At 46.1% G+C, this 14,086-nt stretch overlaps 1 protein-coding gene across 4 annotated transcripts in view; it reads left to right on the forward strand.

The window, feature by feature from the left end:
* The first annotated feature begins 2,254 nt into the window (after positions 1-2,254).
* Positions 2,255-14,086, forward strand: part of TRIM9 (tripartite motif containing 9) — a 116,673-nt gene continuing 104,841 nt past the window's right edge. For all 4 annotated transcript variants that reach the window (XM_077126780.1, XM_077126779.1, XM_077126777.1 and 1 more), the window contains exon 1: positions 2,255-3,274. In XM_077126780.1, the coding sequence (XP_076982895.1) occupies positions 2,453-3,274 (822 nt within the window). In that variant the 5' untranslated portion in view covers positions 2,255-2,452. The remainder of the gene's footprint in view (positions 3,275-14,086) is intronic.

Below are 14,086 nucleotides of genomic sequence, written 5' to 3' on the forward strand. Positions count from 1 at the left end.
AAAATTACATTAAGGATTAAAAGAACTCTAAGACAGCAAAATAAATCACAAAGCATTAGTGATTAAGATGGAGCTTTATATAGTAATGACTCTCCCCCTACACACACACACACACACGCACACACGATCATTAATGCCTTTTTCTTTTTGCAACTGAAGAAGGTGCTAGAGCGATAACTTAGTTTATTGGACTATTTCTCCAAGCGTGGGGTTATAAACAGTCAGTATTTTTCAAGGTAATATAGCTAAATTATCTCTTCTCTAGGTGTAAAATCGGTAGATTGCTTAGCACTTGGAGTTTTTGTCATTTACTTCATTAATCACTCACCGTGAGGCAGCCATGTATTATTTTTATGTCAAATAAGCCACTGCCTCCTAATGTCACTTGACAAGTTTTTGTGATTGGACTTGTTTGCTAGGTTGGCTGGTTCCCCACCCTCAAATGAAAAGTTCTGCATGTAAGGGCCAGGACCGGATGATACCTCTAGCGTCGCGTGGGGGGAGAGAGAAAAGGGGTGCTTAATACGTGGGATCTGAAGCCCTTCCGGTACCACCCCCTCTGCCCAGGTGACAGGCTCAGCACCCGCGGGAGGGGCTCACCATGCCGGAAGGGGCGGTAGCGCTCGGGCGCGCGCACTCAAAGGGTTGTTTGGAGGTGAACATTTAGAGTCTTGCAGCGATACATGTGGGGTCTGCAGTGATACGTGTAGGGTCTGCAGTGATGCATTTAGTCTGCGGTGATGCATGCGGGATCTGCAGTGATACATTTAGTCTGCAGCGATACATGTGGGATCTGCAGTGATACATTTAGTCTGCAGCGATACATGTGGAGTCTGCAGTGATACATTTAGTCTGCAGCGATATATGTGGGGTCTGCAGTGATACATTTAGTCTGCAGTGATGCATGCGGGATCTACAGTGATATATTTAGTCTGCAGCGATACATGCGGGATCTGCAGTGATACATTTAGTCTGCAGCCATACATGTGGAGTCTGCAGTGATACATTTAGTCTGCAGCGATACATGTGGAGTCTGCAGTGATACATTTAGTCTGCAGCGATACATGTGGGGTCTGCAGTGATGCATTTAGTCTGCAGTGATGCATGCGGGATCTGCAGTGATACATTTAGTCTGCAGCGATACATGTGGAGTCTGCAGTGATACATTTAGTCTGCAGCGATACATGTGGGGTTTGCAGTGACATTTTCACTCTGCAGTGATACATTTAGGCTCTGTAGTGATACATCTAGGTTTTGCAGTGATACATTTGGAGTCTGCAGTGACACATTTAGACTCTGCAGTGACACAGTGCTTCACCTGTGCTTCACACTATGGGCGCCCGGAAAACCCGTTCCCGCCTCCACTGAACCAGGGGTCGCTGGGGCTGCCGGGAGGCGGGGGCTGGGGCGAGGGCAGAGGCGCGGTCCCACGACGCAGAGGGGCCCCTGCGCTACCTGAAAGCCTACACGACGCGGGAGGTGGAGGCCAGGCCCGACTCACAGCTCGAGCCTTCACACGGGTTACCTGGCTTAAATCGCAGCGCGACACTAGACACTCGGGCCCCGGGGTCTCCGACTATGACTATCTGGACCTGGACAAGATGAGCCTGTACAGCGAGGCCGACAGCGGCTACGGCTCCCACGGGGGCTTCGCCAGCGCCCCCACGACCCCCTGCCAGACACTGGATATCATGGGTCCCCTTGGAGAGACTAGAGGCTGAGGGCCTAGGAAGCGAAGAGGCGGCGCCCAGGGGGGCTCCAGGGCCGGCTCCGGCAGGCGGGGAAGGGGGAAGGGCCCGGCGGGGTCGGGGGATCTGGGCTGGGAGAAGGAGGAGCGGGGCTTCGGCTCGGCGCGGCGCTCGCGCGGCGGGACGGCGCCGGGGCGCGCACGGTGGGCGGGCGGCAGTCCCCGCGGGACGGCCCCGCTGCGGGGGACGATTCCTCGGGCTCCGAGGTGGGAAGGAAGCCGGGCGACTGTGCGTCACCTCTCCAAGTCCCCCCGCCCGGCCCGCTCGCCCCCGCGCGCCGCCCCCCCGGAACCGACTCCGGAGAGCCGAGGCCCTGCTCCTCCTCAGGCCCCCCACCGAACCCCCCGCCTGCGGGGAGGGGAGACGGACGGGGCGCGGGGCCAATAAGGGCTTTGAGGTACCGCCCGCCGGCCAATCGCCGCGGCTCGGGACCTGGGGCGGGACTGGAAGGGCGGGAGGCGGGGGTGGGCGTGCGGCGCCGCATCTCCGGGAGCCACAGAGCCAGCGCGACTCGGGGACATCAGAGCCGGAGAGACTCGGGGAGCCTCAGAGCCCGCGCGTCTCGAGGAGCCGGCGCCAGGCCGAGGGGGAGGCGACAGCACCCCGCGGCTGGCCAGGGTACCGGACGCGGCAGGCCCGTCGGCTCCTTCGCCACCTCAGGCCCCCGCTGCAGCGGCCGCTGCCTCGCTTCCAGCCGGGCCCCCATGGAAGAGATGGAAGAAGAATTAAAGTGCCCGGTGTGCGGCTCCTTCTACCGGGAGCCCATCATCCTGCCCTGCTCCCACAATGTGTGCCAGGCGTGCGCGCGCAACATCTTGGTGCAGACCCCGGAGTCGGAGTCCCCGCAGAGCCGGCGGGCCTCGGGCTCCGGGGTCTCCGACTATGACTATCTGGACCTGGACAAGATGAGCCTATACAGCGAGGCGGACAGCGGCTACGGCTCCTATGGGGGCTTCGCCAGCGCCCCCACGACCCCCTGCCAGAAGTCCCCGAACGGCGTCCGCGTGTTTCCCCCGGCCATGCCGCCGCCCGCCACGCACCTGTCACCGGCTCTGGCCCCGGTGCCCCGCAACTCCTGCCTCACCTGTCCCCAGTGCCACCGCAGCCTCATCCTGGACGACCGGGGGCTCCGCGGCTTCCCCAAGAACCGCGTCCTGGAAGGGGTGATCGACCGCTACCAGCAGAGCAAAGCCGCGGCCCTCAAGTGTCAGCTCTGCGAGAAGGCGCCCAAGGAGGCCACCGTCATGTGCGAACAGTGCGACGTCTTCTACTGCGACCCGTGCCGCCTGCGCTGCCACCCGCCCCGGGGGCCGCTGGCCAAACACCGCCTGGTGCCCCCGGCCCAGGGCCGCGTGAGCCGGCGGCTGAGCCCACGCAAGGTCTCCACCTGCACGGACCACGAGCTGGAGAACCACAGCATGTACTGCGTCCAGTGCAAGATGCCCGTGTGCTACCAGTGCCTGGAGGAGGGCAAGCACTCCAGCCACGAAGTCAAGGCTCTGGGGGCCATGTGGAAGCTGCACAAGGTGAGTCCCACGGGAACGCAGCCCGAGGTCCCGGCGCGGCCCACCCCAGGGTTTGCAGCAGACGGGCCCTCTCCTTTGCGCGCAGCGCACCCCAGCAGAGGCGCAATGCAGGCGGCGCAGATGTCTGCCTCTCCCCGCCTGGTGCATTGCAGAAGGCGCGGGGAACCCTTAGGCGTCACCCAGGGGAGTTGACTGTCCCCACGGAGTTGTGGCAGAGAGGTCTTAGAGTGTCCTCCCGGGTCGTGCTGCCTGTTAGCCAGGCACAGGGAACCCTGGTTCCGCGCCGTGCGTGCGGGAAGGGGGCTGCGTGGCGGGTCAGAGCCGCTCTGGTGCCCAGAGATAGCCAGAACGCTTGCAGCCGCGGCAGGCTGCAGAGATCCGGCCGCAGTCCCCAGGGACTGGACGCTGCTGGGTGGGCAGGAGCCCTGCGCCTCGGCGGGAGGGAACCCGAGGCCGTTGCCTGGCACTTGAGAGGCGGAAGGGGGGGGGCGGCGGTGGGGTGGGGATTTCGGTCGCCGTGACAACAGCGCGCAAGCAGCCCCCGGACCTTCCTGGCCTGTTCCTGGGGCAGGAGGGGCCAGGCCTTAGGTTTCTGCGAGGTCGCAGCCCAAAAACCAGACAGCTGCCCCTCCCGGGCCTCTCTTCACCCCAGCCACCCCTCCTCCAGTACTTGCATGCGCAAACTTCGGGACCCTGTTACCAGATTTAGGCTTCCACCGAGGCTCCTGCCCAAAAGAGTGCTTTTAACAATGCCACGCCACTCTCCTGCTCAAAACCCTGTTTCGGCTCCCCACGCTCCTCAGATTGTCCTTAGATGGCCTCTCAGGGCCGGCAGGACCCGTTTTCCTTGGTCTTTGCCACCCCATGTCCTCCCACTCACTCCCTTTCCAGTCACACCGTTCTCCTTCTCGCTGTTCATCACCCACTGCCACGCCTCTTCCTGCCCCAGGGCCTTTGCATCCCAAGCTCCCTCACCTGGTCTAGCGCCACCCCATGGGGCAGTTTCCTTTACATCTTTGCTCAAATGTCGCCTTAGCAAGTGAGACCTTCCTGACCACAGCTGCTGCCACCTTCACCGTGGTTCCCTCCTTGCTTTATTTTTCTCCATAGCACTTATCCCTATCTGGTATGCTATATATTTTATTATTGTTTTACTTTTGTATTTATCTGTGGTTCCCCCTTCCCCCACACACATGCACTAGACAGGAAGCTTCTCTAGGAAAGAAATCTTCATTATATTTTGCTTACAGCTGCTTGGAAAGAAAGACACCAGTTTGAAGAGATGTGTATAAGTTTGACTTTTACTTTTGAGGTGAACAGGGCAGGGGTTGAGGATTATTGGAGAGAGGTTTTCTTTGTATCACCGAGTTGCTAGCCCAAAATGAAGCAGGTCAATGAATTTGTTCAGGCCCTGCCCTCAGAGGTCTGCGGCATTTTTTGGAGATGTAGGAAGGCTGGTCTTTGACAGAGGCCCTGAGGTTAAGATTGGAGCACTGGTATTTACTTATAGCAAGAAAAATAAAATACCACCATTTTCAGCAATGAGATTTTAACTCTCCATCCCAATTGAATGAGATCCGTGTTTACAGTCATTTGTATTCTCACTTATAATCTATCGCATCATCTTAGTTCTGATGGAGATTTTATTCTGCACACATCTGAGCCCCATTAAGTCACATGCCACTACTTTTAAAACATTTCAATTCAAAAAATTTTAGATGACACATTCATGATGAAAGTTTTCAATATTCTAGCTCAAGCTTATTTTTCTTACTATTATGATTTTAATTCTTAAACTGCTAACTATAATCTATATTGAATTACCCCATAAAAGTATCCTTGGAACTAAAAAATTAATCATCTTGTCTGGAAAAAGGACTTAGAGCCACATGCTAATTAGGATGATCGAATCACAGCATAATTTTTCTTTGAAGAAGTGGCTACACGTTCTCCATTAAGACCAAAAGAAACCTTTAATCTCTGTCGAGCCCTGTGTAAATTTGAAGTGTTAAAACCATTTGTTTTCTCAATAATGGAAAGACAACGTGGTGCCAACTGGGTTGAAATTTTGGACATCTGTTGAAGTGGAGTGACTCATGAAAAACAAAGACCATTTCTTCTGAGAACCTTTACACATTTTCTTCAAAATAGTAAGGAGGTGTAATTTTTTCTCAGTCACTATCAGGACTATGAACCTGCCAAGGAAAAAGAAGGCAGCAGACAGAATTTAACATGTACTTCTCATCTGTTATATGAACAGCAAACATTACCTACCTGATTTCTCTTCTTAATAAGGGAGTTAGTGTGTTAATACCCAATTTTCTCAGATCGTCTATGTTTTAATGATACCTCTATTTACAAAGAAACTCGTAGGATGGAATTTCCATGCCCTTCACAACAAAGAAGAGCAAAGAATTACATGAAGTGGTCACCTCCAGAGTGGGCAGCTATCAACACAGGTTATTAGACCTGGAAAGTTTTTGTAAATATTCTACCATATTAATTATTCAGTTGACCTGATAAAGAAAATCCCATGAATGAATACATCCCTCACATCCTGTTGTCTTCCACACTCAAGGAAAGATAGCTGAAGTTAATTTTTTAAATCATTTTAAAAACTACTGGTTGAAATTCAATAGTTGTCAATTGACCAAATTAAAATATGTTTCAGATATTTTGTTTCTGACCTTCAAAATTCATATAAAATGAACTCATGAAAAATAAGTGGCTTTATAAGACAAATATCTGGTAATATAGATAAATAATACTTGCTGTATCCCTTTATCTAGTTTAAGCTGCTATAAAAAATTGCTTCACAAAATTGATTGTGTTGATACTTCAGAATAGGTCATTGGAATCACTATTATTACTTTACGGCTTTAAGCAGTTCACATTCTTAGATCCTAACATTCACCTTGAATCCTGGTATGTCTTATCAGCCACTGGATCAATAAATGTATGTGTACCCATTCTTTTGTGCTTGTGCTATGGAGCAAGGATTTTTTTTTCCTTTCTATCCCCAAATATTCATTATTTTCTCAATCTTGTTTTAAATGTTGAATCTCTTTTATACGCTCTGCTTTTCTAATCAAGGTTTGCATTATAGACAACATTTTAAAATGATCTGCTGATATGCCTTCATTTTCAAAGTATTCTGGGAAAAAAATTTGTTTAGTTGTATGGTGACATCTCATCAAATATTTGTATAGCAAAAATGTTATTTACTGCAACTAAAATGACATCCAGTTAACTATATATCATCAAACATATCACAATCTATATGTCCTGATGATAAGTGCAACAGGTAACATATGTTCATGTTTTTTTCTTTTTTAAAAATTCTTTTAATTTAGTTCTGGTAAAATCAGGCCGTTCTGTGTGCAGTGTAAACATCCTTGCGAGTAATGAGAATATTGCAGAGAAGAGGATTGTTCCTCTCTGTGCCGAGGTGCAACGGAGAGAGATCACAGGTCTGCGGAGTTGGTGCAGCCTCTTGCTCTAGGTGGTTGTAAGCAGGTCTCAAACTCTCTGTGCTTCCAACCCACGAGAATGTAAAAGAACTAAAACTCTATTTGCTAAAGTATTTTGAAACAATAATTTAAACATGTATAACTTACTCATTTCAGTTTAGCACAGAAAATGTTTTTGTATAAAGCAGTACTAGATGTCTTATTCGTCAACAATAACCTATATAAAATCTAATCCACTAACTCGGTGCCCTTTGCTTGCTCCTTTCAGAGAAAGGGTGCTGTCCAAAAGCTACTCTAAAACTCGTGGCCGAAAGGAATGAGGTACACCCTCCTGGGGAGAAGACCCAGTTGAGCTAAACTCAAGGAATAAGAGTACCACACAAAGATTTATGTATTGAACAATAACAAAGGTGTTTTGTTTTCCAATAACAAAGCTAAATGATGATTGATATGGCAATATTTTCAGATTTCCAGTGAATATTATTATTATCACCTTGAAGTGGCAGAAATCATTTTTCCAGCATATGCCATGAAAAGATGGAATTTCAAGGCAAAAATCACAGTTTACATGAAGTGACAGAAAATGATTATCTCCATCATTGGGTAATAAGAATAACACAGAGGCAAAAATTATCCTTAACATCAGTCTAAAAAAATTAAACTTCCCTCCCAAATGAAAGTTAATGAAACTTTCAAAGTGTGTCTATTCATATAACTTAACTTTGTCGTAGAGGAGGGTAGAACCGCTTACATGACAAACGTTTAAGAATAATATTTGTAATCAGTTTCATCAGGAATTGTTGGTTATAAAGAACAGAAAACTACTCAGGTGATCTCAGGATTTCATCGGAAATGAAACAAAATCAAGCCACAAGAAGAGTGGAACTGGAAAACTAGAAACTACGTTCACCCTGAATAAGTCAGCTTGGACTAAGTTCCACTGCAGTAACAATCTCCAAATCTCAGTGACGTACAGCAACCTTCAGTTTCTTATTCAGAGTTCCTTGAGAGCAGCAGTGGCTCCTTCCACAACCCCCCTTGTTGCTGACCACAGGCTGGAGGGCTGCGCCCATGTCATACCAGCCTGGTGGGGGGGGACATTCGGTGGCTGGCTCATGGGTGGCATGTCACCTTGGCTTCTACTCCTTTGGCTAAAATGAGTCATGTGGCCACACCTGATGTCAGTCCACTAGGAAGTGCAATCATTTTCCAACAAGAGAGGCACCAGGGAAGGGCCTGATAGAGGACAGCAGCAAATATTTGAACAAATGATAAAATATGCCATTCTCTTAACTCCCTTATCGCTGCTGATTCTCTCTCTCGAGAAGGGTCTCCTTGGCTTGTGCAAGCCCTGACGTGACTCCTCCAACCCCACATAGTGTGACAGTTCACTTCAAGAGTCCACTGTCATCTACGTCGTGTCTCTGCATCTCTTAATTCAAATTATGAAGCTGAGTGAGATCATCTGGCTGGCTCAGCTGAGGAGGTGTGCGCTGGCGTCTGGTGGGTCACACTTACTGCTCTGTTAGGTGGATGCAGAGGATGAGGACGAGGTAAGCAAGGCACTCCCCTTAGGTGCAAAATTTAAAGGGGCGCCAAGAAAACTCAATAATTAAGATAAATATCTTAATGCAATATTTTAAAAATAAAAATTAATACAGAAAATCTATGATGAACAAAGTACCAAAACATTTTTAAAAGATAGGATATATAACAGTACCAAGCCATATTTGGAGCCTAAGGCAAAAAGAAAAAAATCAGAAATATTGATTCTATCTCTGTTTAAGATTTTGATATTTTGTTCATTGTGGATTTTTTTTTGCATTGTTGTTTTTCCTTTTACTTATTAATTTATTTTAAAACTTTAACACAGAGAAAGGGAGGGTGTAGGGGGAGAGAGAGAAAGAGAGAAAGACAGAAACAGAGAGAGAAAGAAAGAGAAAGAGAAAAAGAAAGAGAGAGAGAGAATGAAAATGACCCACCACAGCCAACAACAAATCTTACCAGAAAAAAAGTACAGGCCCAGACTGAGAATACCTTCCATTTCATTAGGAAGGAAAATCACCGACTTTAGCAATTGCATGAAAGGCAAATCAGCATCAAATACTGGAGTAGCTGTTCTTTGGACAAAGATCCACTACAGATTTTAGAAAAAAAACTCAGTTCTTCCTTCTTGAGATTTAAGAAACAAAAAATAAAAATGAAAGATAACAGAAAGAAAACAACCATCAAAAGGACCCAAATGAATGAAATGAAAAATAAGCACTTACTAGAAACAAATGAAGTAAGCCACAATATTTCATTTATGAATTTATTTTAAAACTTTAACACAGAAAAGTAATAAACCACTGGTCAAACTAATGAGGGGGAAACAAAGAAAGAGAGAGGGAGAGAAAGAGAGAGACGGGGTGGGGAGGGAGACAGAGAGAGAGAAAGAGAAAGAAAGAAAGAAGGAATCAAAATGACCCGCCACAGCCAGCAACAGAGCTTACCAGAAGGAAGAGTACAGCTGCATTGATGTTTTATTTATTTATTTATTTATATCACATGGGCGGGTACCAGGACTTGAACCCAGGCATGGCAGGCAAGAACTCTGCCATTGCGCCACCATTGCCTGCCCTGCATTGACTTTTATTTTTTTTAAAAAGTTGCATTAAAATAGCATTTATGCTGACCACTGAGGATTTTGGCACCTCCTAAAGTTCTGCACTGGAGAGTGGCCTCACTCACCTCCCCTTAATCTCAGCTCTGAGGGACAGTGTCGCTTATGCACACCGGGCTCCTGAGCTCACCGGGCAGCAGGAGAAGAGCCCAGTGCAGGATGTCCAGGAGGGCAGTGAGGGCTGGAACACATTGATATTCAGAGAGCAGGGCATTCAGGGAGCTGAGGAGAACCCTCCTGCCCTACGTGGAGCCTCTGCATTTAAATTTGCCAAAGTGAAGCAATAAGTGTAATGATGATGAAAAAGAAGAGAAAGGGAGAGAGTGCGGAGTGCTGGAGCTGGGTTCTTCTCCCCAGAAACCCCAGCCTGCACCAGGAGACTCATGTTGCTATTCCCTGTCGTGTCTTCAGTGGACACAGTCCTCGAGGAGCAAAGTGGCCCCTCGTGTGCTTGTGTGAGTGGCAGACGGAGGGCAAAGCTGCTGAAATACGCTTTTGCACTGAAGTTCAAAGTGGATCCCTCCTTCGGTTTCAGAGTGCAAGGAAAATAAAGATGTTTTATTTTATCTCAGTAATTGCACCCATTTGTTAGAAGAAAAGCTTTTAATAACTATGGGCCTATAGTGAACTTTTATTTTTATTTAAATAATAGCAAAAATCTTCTTTCTTTAGCGAAGGGCTTACCTTCTTCCCGCCATTCCTTCCCCGGCCCAGTGCACATGATTCTGTGGGGCTGCCCACTATGGTTTCCTACCCTGCCTGGCCAAGATGGGGGGTCAGGGCATGGGACGTAGGCCTGACCAATCACACACCCTGTCTCTCTGCCCAGAGTAATTCGAGGACAAGCTGTGACCAGAGCCCATCCCATCAGAGTCCTTTTCTGAGACTGACATATACTGAAGCAGGGACAGAGGAGCCTTGCTTTCCTCTGTGCTTACTGCAACTGGAGTTGTAAAACCTGGACCCATCTGTGTCTGTGCCTCTTCCTCCTTCCACGACATTAGGGGAAAATAAGGCAGCACAGATAACACAGAGCTGAGAATCCTGAGAACTTTTGAGCCCTGATCTCATTCATGTCTGAGACCAGCCGCCCCTCCAGCCTTTCCCATCACATGAGACAACAAACCTCCCCCAACCTTTCTTTTAATTTTCACTTTAGCTACTGTGTTAACTAACTACTTTTCAACTAATTATGAAGATACCTAAACATGCACCAACATTTGTATTTGAAGATTCTAAATCTCATTCTCGATACAGTAAATACCCCATGGGGAGGTAATTTTGGTAGTGAAGTAGAAATCATATAATATTTAATCTGATGCTCGCTACCATTCAGTGCTAGGAAACCTTTACTAGCTGGTTGGCTGCTTTCTTCCATCTCCTCTTGTTGTGAGATTACTTACAAACAAGCTTAAGGGAACTTTCCCCCCCTCATGGACAGGCACCAGGAAACGAACCCGGGTCTCCGGCATGGCAGGCGAGAACTCTGCCACTGAGCCACTGTGGCCCGCCCGTAAGGGAACTTTTTAATAACCGACTCTAAATTACTCATTGTGTATACTGATCTCATTTTCAAGGGCGATAAACTAAGGATGGCTCTGAAATCAAGCTTCTGCCAATAATCAGTTTTGCCTGTTTTTAGAGATGAGATGCCTCTGAAGATATGCATGACGCACCAGAATTCATTGTGATTTGATCCATAACCCAGGTCAGAATTTCTCAAACTGAAAATTCACAAATTTTCCACTGTTAAATAAGTTTGAAACTCTTCACTCTAATAGCCCCTCCCCACCCTCTTAGTTCATGTCAAACATTATTATATCCATGTACTGACACAGCCTGCAACAAAGAAACCTGCTTAAGTCAGCATGGCATGTTCTGAGCTTCTTCAACTTTGGAAACTTTTTTGAGGAGTACCCAGTTTGTGAAATAGTATACCAGGCAATGATTAATCAATGAATCAACAAGGAGGTAACTGTTCTTAATCTCCATCTAGGAAGAGAGGACTATTCTAAAACCCCAACCTGTAGAGAAAGGTCCAAAGAAAACCCATCCTTAAAAGTTATGCTAATTAAAAAAATAAGTGCTAAAAGTTAAATTTATATTATTCTTTAAATGTTAAGTCAACGATAAAGAGGTAAAAATGTATGTTTTGTAGTTTTTATATATATGGGTTTGAATATATGCTACTTCCCTTTCTATTGTAACTAATTTAACTCAGAAAAGACACTGATTTCTAGACATTATAAAAATAATATAATATAGTAGCAATAACTGCTTTGATCTACTTTTTACTAGTTTAGGCTTTGGATACATAATGTCAAATGACTGGTTTGATTGAGTTGTCACTAAATTCTTGTAGCTAGAAATTGATTGGTTTTAAAATAGTTTTCATAAATAAAAAAGGACCAAATAAAAAAGGTTAAAACTCTAATGTTGCTCCTGTGAAAAACAAGACGAATAGTGAAAGTTAAATAAGTAGTAATTTGCCTGTTACATTTCAGGCTTTGCAGTATTTTCAATATTGGCAATAGGGGTCAGTTGTTAACCTGGAAGAAGAGTGGCTCTATAATGGTCACCAGCTGTGGTGAAGAGTCCTCAGAGGCAGCTAGGTTTTGCCATCATCATGTCTAACTCATGCTGAGGGACATCTCAAGGACAAAACCACTGCCCTGGACTGTTCTCACGACATTTTCATCCCCACCCTAAACCTGGCATAACAGGACTATCTCAGGGTAAGTTTACGCAGGAAAACCCAAGCGGACTGCAGTTGACTGCAAGTTTTACCTCTGTTTCCACACCCCACGTGCACTGCACTTTGGCTTGGTGCCACTCTGCATCCTTTTAACTTGACAGGTTTAAAGTACAGCCTGTTGGCTACCAGTCGGCCATGGCTCCATCCGCTGCCTCAGTTACCTCCCCTCCTTGAAACCATCTGGCCTTCCAGCCCGCCCCCTCCCTGTCTGTCACGCTTGCTCTCTGCATCAGCATCAGCAGACTACGTAAAGGTGCTACGCCCAGCTCAGATGCATGGGGGGTGTGCTGTGGGAGTGCGTTCTGCCTCCTTGTAGCTCTTTGTGTCCTCTTCAGCAGCAGCAGAGCCAGAAGGGTCTGTCATCTGGGGCATGGAGTCGTCCCTCTTATAACAAAATCATGCATCTTAAAATTTATGGATTTAAAATAATATAAAAGAACGAACAGAGTTTTTATAAAAGTGGTACACAGGTGCTTTGTCTCTTTATTTCTGCAGATCTAAAACTTATCAATCCAGCTTTGAAAACACAATAGTATGTTTAAGTCTGTATGCAGGTACCTACTCTGTTTCCTTCCAGTTTTGCTGTTTTGTCTTGTTTGAATCTTTTACCTATAGGTAGTGAAAACAAAACATGTGCATTACAGTTCAAAAATGTATACATAAATATAGAAAGGAATATGTGAACTGGAAAATCCTACTGTGTTTAAGCACTGCCAAATAAAAACGGTTTTCATAAGCCTTGCCTAAAAGCTAGAACTATGTGTTTTCTCTAACAGCTCTGATCAAAGAAGAAACTGTTCCTTAAAGAATTAGCTTTGAAAATAGAATGCTGAACATTGTTCTTTGGTGTCAGAATTGCCGCCTTCTAACATAAGCCAGCACACATAGATGCTTAAATCTCATCTACTGCTGATTTATTCAGGTGAGGCTCACTTTCCATCTGGCGAATATTAATTCAGCTTTATTGAGATTTCTGTTCATCCTGTTTATACTGAACTTTTACTTTGCCTGCAGCCTATATTTTAAGAAGCAACTGTTTGCCACCAAGTATTTATTGCTCTCTCCTGCTCCAGGAAAATCCTGAGAGAAGGCAATCCTGATCCGTACTGTACATCAGTCTAAGATTGTATCTATTCTTTGATCAAAGCAAGTTGCAGATAGGAGTAAATATGAATATGAAGGGAGTAAACAGTTTTACCTAAGGCAGGTCTTCATAACAGGCTTTAAGATTTTGTAAGAACATTCTTAGAAGGTCAAATATACACATTTTCAATGGCAAGTAAAATTCACCCCAAAACCAAATAGAAAAGACCCTTTGATATAATCTGCCATTTCTGATCTTCTTTACTTTAGTTTACTTTCATCGGTGCAACCAGACAACAGCTGATTTTATTACAGATGTGTGCAGTCCATCACTCAATGTGACTGGCAATGCTTATGCCATCACCAGGAAACACCAGCTCATGAAGTTGATCAGTTGTGTGGCTCATGCCACCTCCCTCCCACTCCATGAAATGTTATCCCAAGAGCTCTAGTCATATAAAGATCAAATGTAAAATTGGACTTCCAGCCAACCCAATAAATCTTACATGGCACAGATACATATGTGGTGCTTTTAACAAGCAGTTCTCGTTGATTTTATTGACCACCAATCACCTGGTCTAGACTTAAGTAAGGAAATGTGATAAACAGTTTCCAGCACACAATCAATGCAGTATGGGAGAACCCTGATGTTTACATTCAGTTTGTTATCTGGCTAGCTTCTGCCATTATGGAAGCAAATATGCCACTGGTAGAACCAAAATATTATTCATGTTAAGTAAAATTTTCTCCACTTTCTACTTTGAGACCAGAAAACATGGATTATAGAACCTTACACAAATACTGAGTTTCCAGGCATCTTCAACAAGCATGATAAGCAAGAT

This window comes from Tamandua tetradactyla, chromosome 14, assembly GCF_023851605.1.
Source record: "Tamandua tetradactyla isolate mTamTet1 chromosome 14, mTamTet1.pri, whole genome shotgun sequence".
Taxonomy (NCBI): domain Eukaryota; kingdom Metazoa; phylum Chordata; class Mammalia; order Pilosa; family Myrmecophagidae; genus Tamandua; species Tamandua tetradactyla.